At 43.1% G+C, this 12,268-nt stretch overlaps 1 protein-coding gene across 1 annotated transcript; it reads left to right on the top strand.

Moving 5' to 3' along the window:
* On the top strand, positions 1-4,147 carry TMEM213 (transmembrane protein 213). The gene is made up of 3 exons (XM_075051905.1): positions 1-82; positions 2,320-2,388; positions 3,978-4,147. Exons 1-3 carry the CDS (start codon positions 1-3, stop codon positions 4,145-4,147), a joined length of 321 nt encoding a protein of 106 aa, XP_074908006.1.
* Positions 4,148-12,268: the final 8,121 nt, after the last annotated feature.

Raw genomic sequence — 12,268 nt, 5'->3', positions numbered from 1 at the left:
ATGAGGCACTTCACCCGCGAGCCCTGGGCGGCCTTCGCTGTGCTCTTCTTCACCGTTGTGCTCTGGTATTCCTGCTTGGCAGGTATGGGTTTTTTTCTTTTATGCTCCAGTTTCTACACCCTGCCTTTTTCCCCCCACTCCTCTCAATACTGAAGTATATTGCCCAGTGACAGTAATTAGTTCTTTAAAAACAAGGTGGGCTCCCTTGTCTCATCTAAAAAGTCTAAACAGCTGGAATTGATTAATGCTAGTGAGAATTACTTGATGTGATTGATCACAGAGTCTTTCTGAAGAGGTGTGCATTTGCCAGCTATTTACAGATCCACTGTAAATGTGACTGAGCTGCAGGTTGCTCCTCTAAATGGCAAGGAGATAGGGGACCACAGCTACGTGGCCCTCATGTGTTTGCCAAGGTAAGGGGCCACTTGAAATACCATCCAAGAGGCTCACTGTAATCCAGTTTAGCTCTTATTAGGGGCTTTTTGCAGGAAATCTGGCTTTGGTGACCCCTTAATTGGAGAAGTTGCCTAAAAACAGAATGTAAATGAGACCTGTGAGCTGCTCTTTTCCCATCAGGCTACTGCCTGCATTTGTATATCAGCACCGCTTGAGACCTGCCAGATGTTTAAAGATGGGTTAGTTTTGACAGCCTGTCCTTTGGGCTGCAAAGTCTATAAACATGAACCAACGCTCTGTATTCTGCAGCGCTTTCTTCCACAGGTCATACAGAGTTTACAATGCTTCTTCCCAGTGCTCCCGTGAGGTACTTATTAACCCAGAAAACAAATTATGGGCTTGGCCAAGGTCATTCAGCAAGCCCTAGCAGAGTCAGAAAGAGGAATGGGACCTGCTGCGTGCCAGCGGCCGTAAGGAAAGCTCTGGTCTTGCTGATGGTCGGCCAGCTCAAAATGCAAAGCTGGGCAACAGCGGGTGACCCTAAGGGGGACATCTCCTGCAGGACAACCTCAGTTTATTTGCTGTTACTTGGAAAATACCAAACACAAAGCAAAGTTTTGGTCAAAGGTCTTGTTCCGTGTTGTTTTCCTTAGCTGAAACTAAACCTGAGCCATTATTTTGAAGTCTTCAGTGAAAGCAAGCTGGAACTGATTTTCTCTCTCTGTCACACTCCAAATTATCAGTGCGGAGTGATGGTTTGACTGGAAATAGTTCTCTCATAGCCTCTGCCTGTTCTGTGCACCAGCAGCGTGTTAAAGCCCCTCCATCCGCATGCAGCAGGAGCCCTTACTCCTGTAGCCCCTCCGGGCTGTTTTTTGTGTATCTCTGCAGGGGACCATTTCAGCATGAGATACTTCACCTGGCTGAACTTGAACTGTACTGCTCATAGTGGCCCAGGAGGAGTATTTCTTTGACTCCCTTCCTTCTGCAGCAGGGGACAGGCTGCTGTTAATGCACAGGGACCACGACAACCTGCGCTTTTCCCATGCAGGCATCCTGCAGCTGTCCTTGCATCTGATCCCGCAACGCTGCGAGGTACATGCTGAAGCTGAGGGGCCAAAGGGGGTTTTAGGAGGACTAAGGAGGCTTTGACCTGTGACACCGTGTACAGATTTGGAGGGCTGGAGATCAGCCACAGAGCTGTGCCAGTGTGCAGGTGTGCTCTGATTCTGGGTAGGAAGCAGGATAGAGACAAAGCCTTCGTTGCAGCCCCTGTCCCTCTCCCTCCCTTACTTATTTCTGTATTTTCCAACCTGAGCTGGTTATGGTGCTGGCCTGAACTGGAGCCCGGCCAGGACGGTTTCAGACACAGCTGCACCCGAACTGCAGCAGAGCCAAAGCTTCCCGCCGGGGCTGTGTTGGATCTGCTGAGGCTCTGCACGGATGGGCTCAGCCCTCAGCTCTGCCAGACTCCTTCGCACCCTGGAGTTACTGGGGTTTTTCTAAGGGCAAAAGGAGGTAGATGTACGGCTTGCTGGCCACGAATCTCCCCATGCCACTGACCGCTCGCTCTCATTTCAGTCCTCGCTCGTTCTGCCCCTGCAGCTTGGGAAAGGACGGTGGTTAAATTGAGCTCTGAGCGAATGGCTCACACCAGGGTCATACTCCGGTAACGGCACAGGGATTCAACTGCTCCTTAGGGCTGGTGCTAGGGCAGGTCTCTCTAGAGCCTGTGTTGGCAGTGGTGGGATGAGAAAACATACCTTGATGCAGCAACATTTAGGGGCAGGAACTTACTTTCTCCAAGTTGATTCCATCCTACAGACCTCTGCAAGGCTAATGGCTTTCAGATTTTCATGCTTGATGCCTGGTATTGCTTTTCTAATCCAACTTGCCTTTTCTCCTGTGCTTTCCTTCTGGCAGCAGCTGAAGATGTCTCCAATGTTTCAACAAGCTCCATGCTCACAACTGAGTACGAAGCACCGTGTCTTAGTAAGTCTTCATAAATAGTTACTACCATGATAAAGCCGGGTGAGGAGACTACACAGGTGACTGAGAGGCTGTCCTGGGAAAGGACTTATCTGTTGTCAAGGCTTCCATTGTAGGTGAAACTCTAGGATGCATTTCTAAGACTCCTCCATTGGCATGCCCAGTATATCATCTTGGGCACATTCAGATGGACTCATAGCTTTGAACAGACTAATTCATAGCTAATCCAATTTGTGCATCCTAAAGCTCTCCGCCAGACTGCCTGCCTGTAGGCACAGTGCGGATTCCCAAGAGAGCCTCTTTCCCTCGCCCTCCCAGGTCTTCCCCAAACAGCCAGTCCCAGGCAACCCGAGATGCCACCAGTCCTCCCGGAGTCATCCTCCATCCCAAATGTCAAACATCCCCACAGTCCTGCACTTCCCCAATCATAGTGCATGTACCAACAGAGGTATGCTACTTCAAAGCATGGCATAGGGAGCAGCCATCCCTCTCCCTTCTCTAGGCACATACAAAACATGTCTGTCTTGTTGGGAAGAGCTGCTTTCTGCAGTGCAGGACAATTATAGAGTGTGCACTGAAGGCCAATGCACAGGAAAATGGTCCTGCCGGACATACGTGAATGAGAGCAGCTGAGCAGCACGAGCACTTGCCTTTTCCCTGGAAATGTGCAAGAGGCTGGCTGCCCTGCACCAAGCTCGGGAGGCACTCACTTCTCACAGCTGACAAGCTTTGTGCACGTCAAGACGCAACGCATGTAGCTGCAAGGTGGTTTTGGCTGCCTCAGCTCTCCTGAGTGCTGGGGTTTCACGCTCAGCTTCTATTCCAGCCCAAGGGTTGAGATACCATGGTCCTCCAGGGTCCCTTTGATATTTCCACATTACCAGCCAGAATGCAGACACAGAGCTGGGTATCTTCACCGTGACTTTGTAATGGAAAAAGTTTGGCAGATACCTTTAAACAACAGCACAAATGAAACAACTAATGACGTATTCCTTAACTGACTTTAGGAAATTGGACTGATTTACACACAAAAAAAGATGCAAAAGTGCAAGAAAAAATACATGGAATTGTTAAAAATTATTTCATTTTTAAACACGTAAAACAGGGATTCTCTGACGGTGGTGTGTTTTACAGTTGTTACATGCAAGTCAGTTAATGGCCCAGCAGAGAGCAGCCACTGCTTCTACTGTGGGGAGAATTATTGGGTACCTAAACTATTGGAGATCCTGCTGAAGGTGTCTCTGCTAGAGACCCTCTTACTCTTTCACATGAAGATTTCTCTACCCCGGGTTTATTTTTAATTTTAACTAGCTACTTCTATCATACATTCCTAAAACTGACTGAGGAAATGCCAAGTAAGTGTTTTAAAAGATTTCCGTAATGGTGGGCACAGCGGTAAGAGGAGCAGCTCAGGTGTTTGGCCAGACAGGGGTGACCGAGTCTTGAAGACGTACAGATGAAACGGAATATTGCCATCCCCCAGGTTCAGGGCCAGGCTTAGGAGAAAGCTGCCAAGGCAGACTGACACGCCACAGGGCAGACAGTGAAGTCGCTTGGTCTCTCACCAGCTCGTTTCATTTCTTCGGCACCAGACGTGAACTTCTGCACGCGAGCGGCCACGTGCTGCCCGACGGGCATGGACGACTACGGCTGGATCGCAGCAGCCGTCGGCTGGAGCCTCTGGTTTCTGACTCTCATCCTGCTCTGCGTGGACAAGGTCATGAAACTCCGGCCTGACGAACCCAAGTATTTGGTGGCCTGAAGCAGGGCAAGTCAGCAAGCAGCAGCACCCAGGAGGAGCAAGGTGCAAACAGACGAAGCATTTAAAGCACTTCCTAAGAAACTAAAAAGAAAGGGAATGTACCTTCAGCCAAAACACGCCAGATCTAAGTGGGGCAGCTGCTGGGGCTTCATCCTCCCCGGCAGGTCAGAGCTGCCAGCCGAGGTGTGGAACCGGCAGGTCCCTGCAAACCACCACGTATGTCCCCCAGTGCAGATAAAACCTTTTCCCGGAGCCCTTTCACACTTGCCGCGAGCGCACTGGCAGCAACGAGACGCTGAAGGACAAGTTATCAGTCTACGGCACATTGCCTTAAGACAATCCAGTATATAACCTTTGACTTTGAAACACAAAGTGGGCAAATAAAGCTGTTTTCTGGAGGATCAATGTTACCAGACCCATTGCTAAGCTACAGGCCAGGTTACATCAGTAAGCAGATGTAACTCATTGATTACACCGAGTCCTTCTCACTCACTGAACTGCAGTGTTTCAAAGTCTATTAACTGATACCAGTGAAAACTGTTATGGAAACTTAAGGATTGTTTGGGCTGGTTTGAAATACAAACCTAGTTTTTCCAGCACAGTTTATATGTGAACTGTTTACTAGGAAATGAACGTTGGTTGCATTTATTCAGCTTGCACCTGCCCGTGTAACTAAGCCAAGCTGAACCGTGGCAAGCAGGTTGAACCCAGCATATCCAATTCATGCAGGAAACTGCTCCTATTTATGCAAGATGATAATAAACACTCTTATTGATGGAAAGATTCTCAATGACTGGTTTATATTGATAAAGCTTATATTGGCAAAGAATTACCCAACCCAAATTGTTAGAGACATGATTCTAACAAGAAATATTCACACAGGAGGGTTTGCCTCGCTGCATTTAAACTGCCTGGTTTGGGGGAGTTGCACCAGTTTGATTTCCAACCATTATAAAAACAATAAATCAGTGTTAAACCCATCTAGACATACACAGGATTAGCAGACCTGCTAGAGACCAACTGAAATGAAACATAAAAAGTTGCTCTTAAAGAAAAGAAAGCTCTACTGGAGATTTGTATCTATTAAATATCGTTAAAGCCTCCCTTCAGCTTATCAATGTATAACTTTTCCAGTTAGAAAAGATACAAATCAGTTTAAGACTCTTCAGATGAATTCTGGCAGAACTAGGATCAGGACAACGCTGCACCATTTCAGAGTGATGGGCAGTCATCCCTTATCAACTATCCACCATCAACAGGAACGGGTACAAGTTAGACACCGAGGAAAAGACATCCTTCCCTATCATTAGTATCACTTAACACAAAAAATTCTCCTGGATTGAAATGCTAAGCAGAGACACTAGCGACAGGAAAGAAAGTTTTGAAAGGGAAGGGCTTAATTCTTTTGTGGCTTCTTTTCTGTGTGTGTTTTGGTTGTTTTTTTTTTTTCTTTTCATATGCACTACACTACTAGAAGTAAACAATCACAAAACATTGCTCAATTAAGAAAAAATCTCAACATTTCAACATACAACAATTAAAACAAAAGTCATTTTCACAGGACAACTAAAAAAATAAACTCACATATGTACAAATTTAGAGAAACAAAGGACTCTACATCTTACTGTTGGTGCTGACTGGAAGAATGGTGAGTTGACAGTTAATAGCCACTGCAGTCACTGACAGACAACAAATCTTATAGCTACATACATCATTTTTTTCCTGATTTATTAGTTTTAATAGTGGAAAGTGTGCATTGGCCTGAAAGCAATGTCATAGATACTGTGGAAAAAATCTCCACATATTGCCTTAGTATGCACCTTCTGCAGACCTCTTCCTACAGTTCTTCAGCCTTATGGAGATTGTTCTCCTGGTCGGGAAGACAGAAGTGCCTGCTGGATATGGCACTGGTTTTCATCTTTGAAGGGATATGTTGCATAGCTTTCACATTTCCTTGGCTAAGGCTATGAGTGCATGGATGCAGCCAGTCACAGAAGTAAATCTATTAGAAAAATGTAGTCCTGTAATGAATTCCACGAACATACTACTACTCCCAGTGTGTTCAGGATCCCTAAAGAAAGTGGCAGCATCCCGAAAGCTCAAAGGCTACCAATGTAAACATCTTATCTGTTCCTATACAATATAGTAAAAAAAAAAATAAATAATTTTTTTTTAAAGAGACTGTCCGAGGCACACACTATGGTTGTACTGATCTTAGGCATGGTAGGCAATCACAAGTAAAATGCAAAGCAAAGCGCCATGCAAAAGGAATAGAAAAGCCCCAGTGGTATTGTCAGTGTTTCAGGGGCTTGACAACAGTTACAGAAAGTGCAGAATAAAAAAGTTGCATCCAAAAGACTTGAAAAATTGATATAAAGACAAAAATTAGTATGCAGAAATGCATTATGCATACCTGATTTACAACAGATATAATCTGGTCTGCTGCTACATCTCCTAAAATATTTTTAGCTAGGGAACACACAGTAGCACATCTTGTGGGTTATAACCTCTATCTTAAGACTGATCAAGTCACAGTAGAAGGCTGTGGTCTGGTTCTGATGCACAAATTAAAGGTGACTCTATAGTACAATGCCTTATAAATGTGGTCCATGAGCAATGTCATAGACTGGTGCACTCATTTATTGTGTTTTATTTCATGTTCCTAATATCAGTGACATTATAATACCTCTAATAGTAGATCCCCAACTAGTGTAATGATGCCCAAGTCCTGCTGACTTCAAGGGAGCTACACATACATCCAGCACATGCCTTGTTTTGTGGTTTGTTTTTTTTTCATTGTAATTCAGGAAGCCTGTCATTTTGTTCCCACAGGAAACCTTGGAAGCAAAACATACCTCCTGATTTATCACCGTGCATAAATCATTCCACCTGTATTAAACCTTGGTGCCCCTTCAGACTGCTACATACAATGTCATGCTGTAGCACTGAGCTGGTTTGGGCTCTGGTACATCTCAAAGCATGTAAAATATGAGATAATAGCTCATATCAGCTATTAAGCTGCAAACTACCTTCTCAGAACGATGATGGAAATGTTAATGCTCCAGTCATTTCTAGTACATTGTCCAGTTAAAGTTTAGGTACTTGGACCAAAAAGTTCCTCACTGGAGTGAGATGGAGAAGAGATCTATTCCAACTCCTATGATTTAGTACAAAGAAAAGCAAAAAAATGGTTGAAACCTGGATGGCTGAATAAAACCAAGTGTGACTGAAAAACAGGAGTTTGAACCGTAATATTGGTGATCAAGCCAGAACAGTTCTTCATATTTTCTGGACAATGTTTCTGAATTTCAGGCATGAAGCTATGTAGTGCCTGGAAAGGAAAGAGACACAGCTAGCACGTGGGAAAGCTGCTGGTCTACAAGTGTCTTGGATAGACAAACAGAGCAGCAGGGACACGTAACCTATCAGCGCTTCTAATACCAAAAGAGAAAAACATCATCAGCAGGACAGCATTCCAGGGTAACTACTTTAATTTGCCTGGAGATAATATCAATCACATCTGACTAGTGATTTCTTAAATTCTTAATTCAAGACTAAATGGATTGGTACTTGATGTATGACTCTTCATCTTTTTAGATACCATTGCTCTGGTAATGACTCACATTACTCACTGTCTCCATCCTTGGGGTTTTAGTGAATGAGCTACATATTAAGCAATTGCACTTTACAATGATTACACTTTGCAAAATCACTAGAGGGATGAAAACTGGCAAGCACCAGAGCTTCCTACTTGCATGAAGCACACAGAGAAAAGACAGAGGTTAAATTCATAAGAAAAGGTGCTCTGTACTGGGACTTTGTAGGAATTTTGATAAAGCCATTACAAAACCTAGGATTTCAGGAAATTATTGTAATTAATTACAGCCAAAGAATGAAACATAGGCATTCTTGGGAAGCAACCACCCTCTCTCGTCCTTACACTCCAGATCCCACTTATTCTATGGTATCAGTGTCTGTTGTGGAATTACAAACCTCACTGCAGGTTTCTGTCCCAGAATCTAACATGCACTTTTCAAAGAGCTTATTTCCAACTCCTATTTCATAATAACCTTCCGGAAATAAACACAGGGTAAACAATGCAGTATTGTCTCCCACAATTGCAAACAGCTTAGAAAAAAATACAGCTCAGAGACACGCAGCCTTTTCCTGTCCAATTTGACAGTATGAAATCAAATCAAGGGCCCCTCTAGTCCAGTTCTGTCTCCCAGCAGCCGGTATTTGGGGAAGAAGATAAAACCCACGCTGCACACAGCAATCCCCCCTTCCCCTCCCCTCTGCCCAGTTCGCAGGTGAAATCCAGCACCCTTCTGATACAGAACTGAACTCTCCTGCAGCAGCTCTTCCCCCTGGCATTTTGAAATTAATCCTTTGAGGACTGTAGTTTCATGCAGTAATACCTTTCTATGACTTTTTCAACTTCTCCCTTGTGATTACAATCACTCCAGTCTCCCCTCACCCTTCTCTCTCCTATTGATCTCATTTTCCATAAACTTCACGTATTCACTACTGAGTTTGTGCACCAACTTAAACACAGTGTGTCACCCTTCAACTATTTCATATGAGTGGCTTTATTTTTTAAGACAAGCATAGAGAAGACATTTCTCTAATCCCTGCGTCCTAGTTAAACTTTCTGCTGCCTCTGTGCTCCTTGGTGGCCATGTCTTCCAAACTATTCACCTGTTTCAGCTTTACCTTTATTATTCGCTATTTAAACAGTACACTAGATTTCTTCTCTTCATTCCCTGCCCACAGCTGTGCCTAATATTGGCTGCAACAACCCAAAAGACCTGCCTTGCCTTTTCCTTCTCTTCCCTTTACAGTGGGGAACTAGAAATCAAACTGACCCCCAACTGATGATATTTCTGTAAGCTCTACCTCTTTTTTGATGACTTCTCTTTAGTAAGTTCTTTTTAATACCCTATCAGTGGCTCTTCCAGTCTCTTTGATTTATCTAATCATAAAGACAAAACAAGTGGTACCAACATACAGAGCTGCAGTTGGCAAGTCACTGGGAAAACGAGAACCACCTTTCCCAGCTTGTAGCTTTCCAGATCACACGATTAAACATGCAGCCAAATTAATTTTTCAATGTGACTTTCTGGAGGAAAATTTACCATACTTCAGGTCCTCTATGGCTGTTTTGTCTAAATGGGGGAAGGGAAGGGAGATACCCACAAAGCAATCTCTGCTAGACTGTTTCCTTTTCGTGGCATTTCAACACACCGTATATTTAAACCAGATCAGTCCAACAACATTCAATTCCAATGTGGCAGCCCTCTGGGCTCAAATATATGAAGAAACCACCATGCTTTAGCTGAGCTATACTAACATCTTGTGTGATAATGTTAGGTAGGAGACATTAGTTCATCCTTAAATAAAGAGGACTAAATAACGCTCACTGGCACTCATGTTGAACGCTTCTCAAGTGCAAAGCTGCAGGAACAGTGCTCTTTGCTCCCAGGCAGAAGTGAGATTATTGTAGGCAATGTTGTGTCAGTGATGCCGTCTGCTGGAAGTGACAAACAACTTCTCTTAAATTCTTTGCAGTTCTACTCTGCAAAAGCAAAAATGGTTTCCAGAATCCTAGCAAATTTTCTTCCACATGGCAGAGTAGTATAGGAGGATGTAGCAATAATGTAAATACTTGACTGCACACCTAGAAATCATCTAAATGGGAGATTCCTCACCTTTAATCTTGAATTTTTGAAGTGTTCTTGTTTAAAGCTGCCATCATCAAGCCAGAAGACAGAAACTATCATAAGGATTAAACTCATCCATGGAAATGCTTGACAGAAAGTGTTCTATGCAAAATGCAAGGCAACTTACCTGAAACCATTTTATCCAGGATTGCATGGACTAACAAATCCGGCAATTGGTTCATGAGTTTGTGGCTGCCCAGGTCACCTATATTGCCTTGAATTTGAACAATTTCGTATTTGGCAGCTATGGTGAAGTACTACTGATTGTGGCTAATCTAGAATTCTTTCTCTTGTTCCCTTGAGTCCACGGATAAAAGCTTCCCAATTTTTTATTATTGCAGTATTTTTTAAGTTCCTATTTCTTTAGTCAAGTTTCTTTCAGATCTGCTTTTCAGGACCAGAAGAGCGCAGTGCATTGCCAAATATAACACTGCATTAATTTTCCTTGAATATAAAGAAGTTTTTCCTGAAACACAAACAATATCTAGCTACTGCTTTTAAATCATGCACAGCACTAAAACATTCAAACAGCCTGGATGAGAAAACCAACTTCTGAGAAGTCTTGGGACAGAAATCTTAAGAGAACTTTTCATGGGAACATGACAGAATTCTTAAAAAGTGTGTACATCAGAATATAACTGGAAATGCAAAACAATAATTTTCATCTTCCAGTCTCTTTTCTACTCTCTTAATTCTCGTTTCACTTCACCTCCTCTACATGTGGCAATAAGAGGATTGCTGTAAGCGAACCTGAAAACCACCATGTCAGGCATCCACAGAGGTTTAGCATTCATTTCAAAAGAATCTTCAGAGCATTTGTTCAAATGTAGCAACATTTTATTCCGATTAAGGCAAGATGTAACAGCCTAAATATAAACTTCCAGTTACGGAGTAAGAACTACTCAAAACTAAACAGGAGTGGCCATTACAAAGGAAAATACATACTTTAAATGTAAAGAGTATCAAGAAAAAGTAATATGAAATCAAGACAAAACATTCCAGTTCTACAAACTATGAAGTGCAAAGAAATGTGTATTTTTCTAGTACTAATGTAACTTTTTTTCATGTATCAGTCTTCAGTGGGATTCACAGGACTGCAGCTCTACTCCAGAAAAGTCTCTTTAAAAATGCAGTGCAATTCCACAGGATATTTGCTTCTCAAGTTTCTTACTCTCCGGGTGAGTAAACTCACCCTGGGACTTGTACATCAAGCTAGACACATCTTGCCAAGTGCATCCCAAACTGTACTAAAAAATTTGTAGGATAAGTTCTCCTTCCAAAGCATACATGCGACTAAATGGTTTTCAGTGGAAGTCATGCAGATGCGACCAGTGACAATATGCAGACCAACATTTGGATCTGAACTACCAATCCTATCGGTACGAGCTGTCACAAGCTGAGCTTGTTCTGTCCTCGGTGAATTAGTGTCAGAGATACAGAAGAAAATTTTTACAGTCCTCCTTCTGACATTAGCTGCATTTCAAGGGACACTCACTATAAGAGACACCAGACTTTTCAAGCACTCAAGTGCGCTCACACCAAAATACTGCAAAACTAGAGTGAATCTTCATCAGCATTGCCAAAAACTTTCATTCCTTATTTCTGCTTCCTCAGTATTTAGGACCTACAGGTAGCAGAATACATGAATGACATCAGACTGGTGACAGCAGAATACATCCCCAGGGTTTCTCCCCCATTTTTAAATAAAATATAACAGGAAGAAGGAACAGATGCCCACCACAAATGCGAACTGGATTTTTATTTCCACATTTAAGCACTCCAAAGCTGCTTTTCTCTAGGCACATCTAAACAGTCCCGGAGAAACTCTACAGCCATGCTGAACTGCTTTTGGGAGTCTCACTGATGAGAGATGTTCCTCACTTGTCCAGACTAGCATTGCAAGTGGTGAAGAACTGCCCAGAAGAGGGGTTGTGTTATGGAATTAGCTTGAGTGGAGGCAGGGGGAGTCCCCAAAATTTTCTCTCTCTTTTTAGGGCACTGTCACAGGTAGTCCTGGAGACCTGGTTGCTGTCCTTTGCCTTCTAACAATCAGATGTCATCCTTTTTATTTTAATCCATTTCCAGCTTTATGTCCATATTTGGAAAACACCAAAGAGGTGGGGTTTTTTTTGTTGTTTTATTTTTTAATCCATCTATTTCTTTGCTGCTGCAAAAAATATGGCCCACAACACGTTCCCACCTCAAAGTCACAAATGTTCTTCACCCTGCCACTGCAAATCTTTTGGCCAAGATATGTTTTTTTCAAGGACTGGCACCTGTTAAATAACTGCTAGAAAAGGCATGGAATGGGAAATTCCTATTTCTTCCTTGAGTGGAAAGATTGTTAAAAGCTGGAAAAGAGGAGAATGTAGTAAGAGTTAAAAAAAAATGAGTTCAAGTG

This window comes from Buteo buteo, chromosome 19 (genome assembly GCF_964188355.1).
Source record: "Buteo buteo chromosome 19, bButBut1.hap1.1, whole genome shotgun sequence".
Taxonomy (NCBI): domain Eukaryota; kingdom Metazoa; phylum Chordata; class Aves; order Accipitriformes; family Accipitridae; genus Buteo; species Buteo buteo.
This window is presented reverse-complemented; position numbering and strand designations above follow the sequence as displayed.

Bases quoted from the DNA above. Each gene is read 5' to 3' on its own strand.
- TMEM213 (XM_075051905.1), top strand. From the start codon at position 1: ATGAGGCACTTCACCCGCGAGCCCTGGGCGGCCTTCGCTGTGCTCTTC. The intron at 83-2,319 runs GTATGGGTTTTT...TCCTTCTGGCAG, and splicing joins CTGGTATTCCTGCTTGGCAG to CAGCTGAAGATGTCTCCAAT. The intron at 2,389-3,977 runs GTAAGTCTTCAT...CTTCGGCACCAG, and splicing joins GTACGAAGCACCGTGTCTTA to ACGTGAACTTCTGCACGCGA.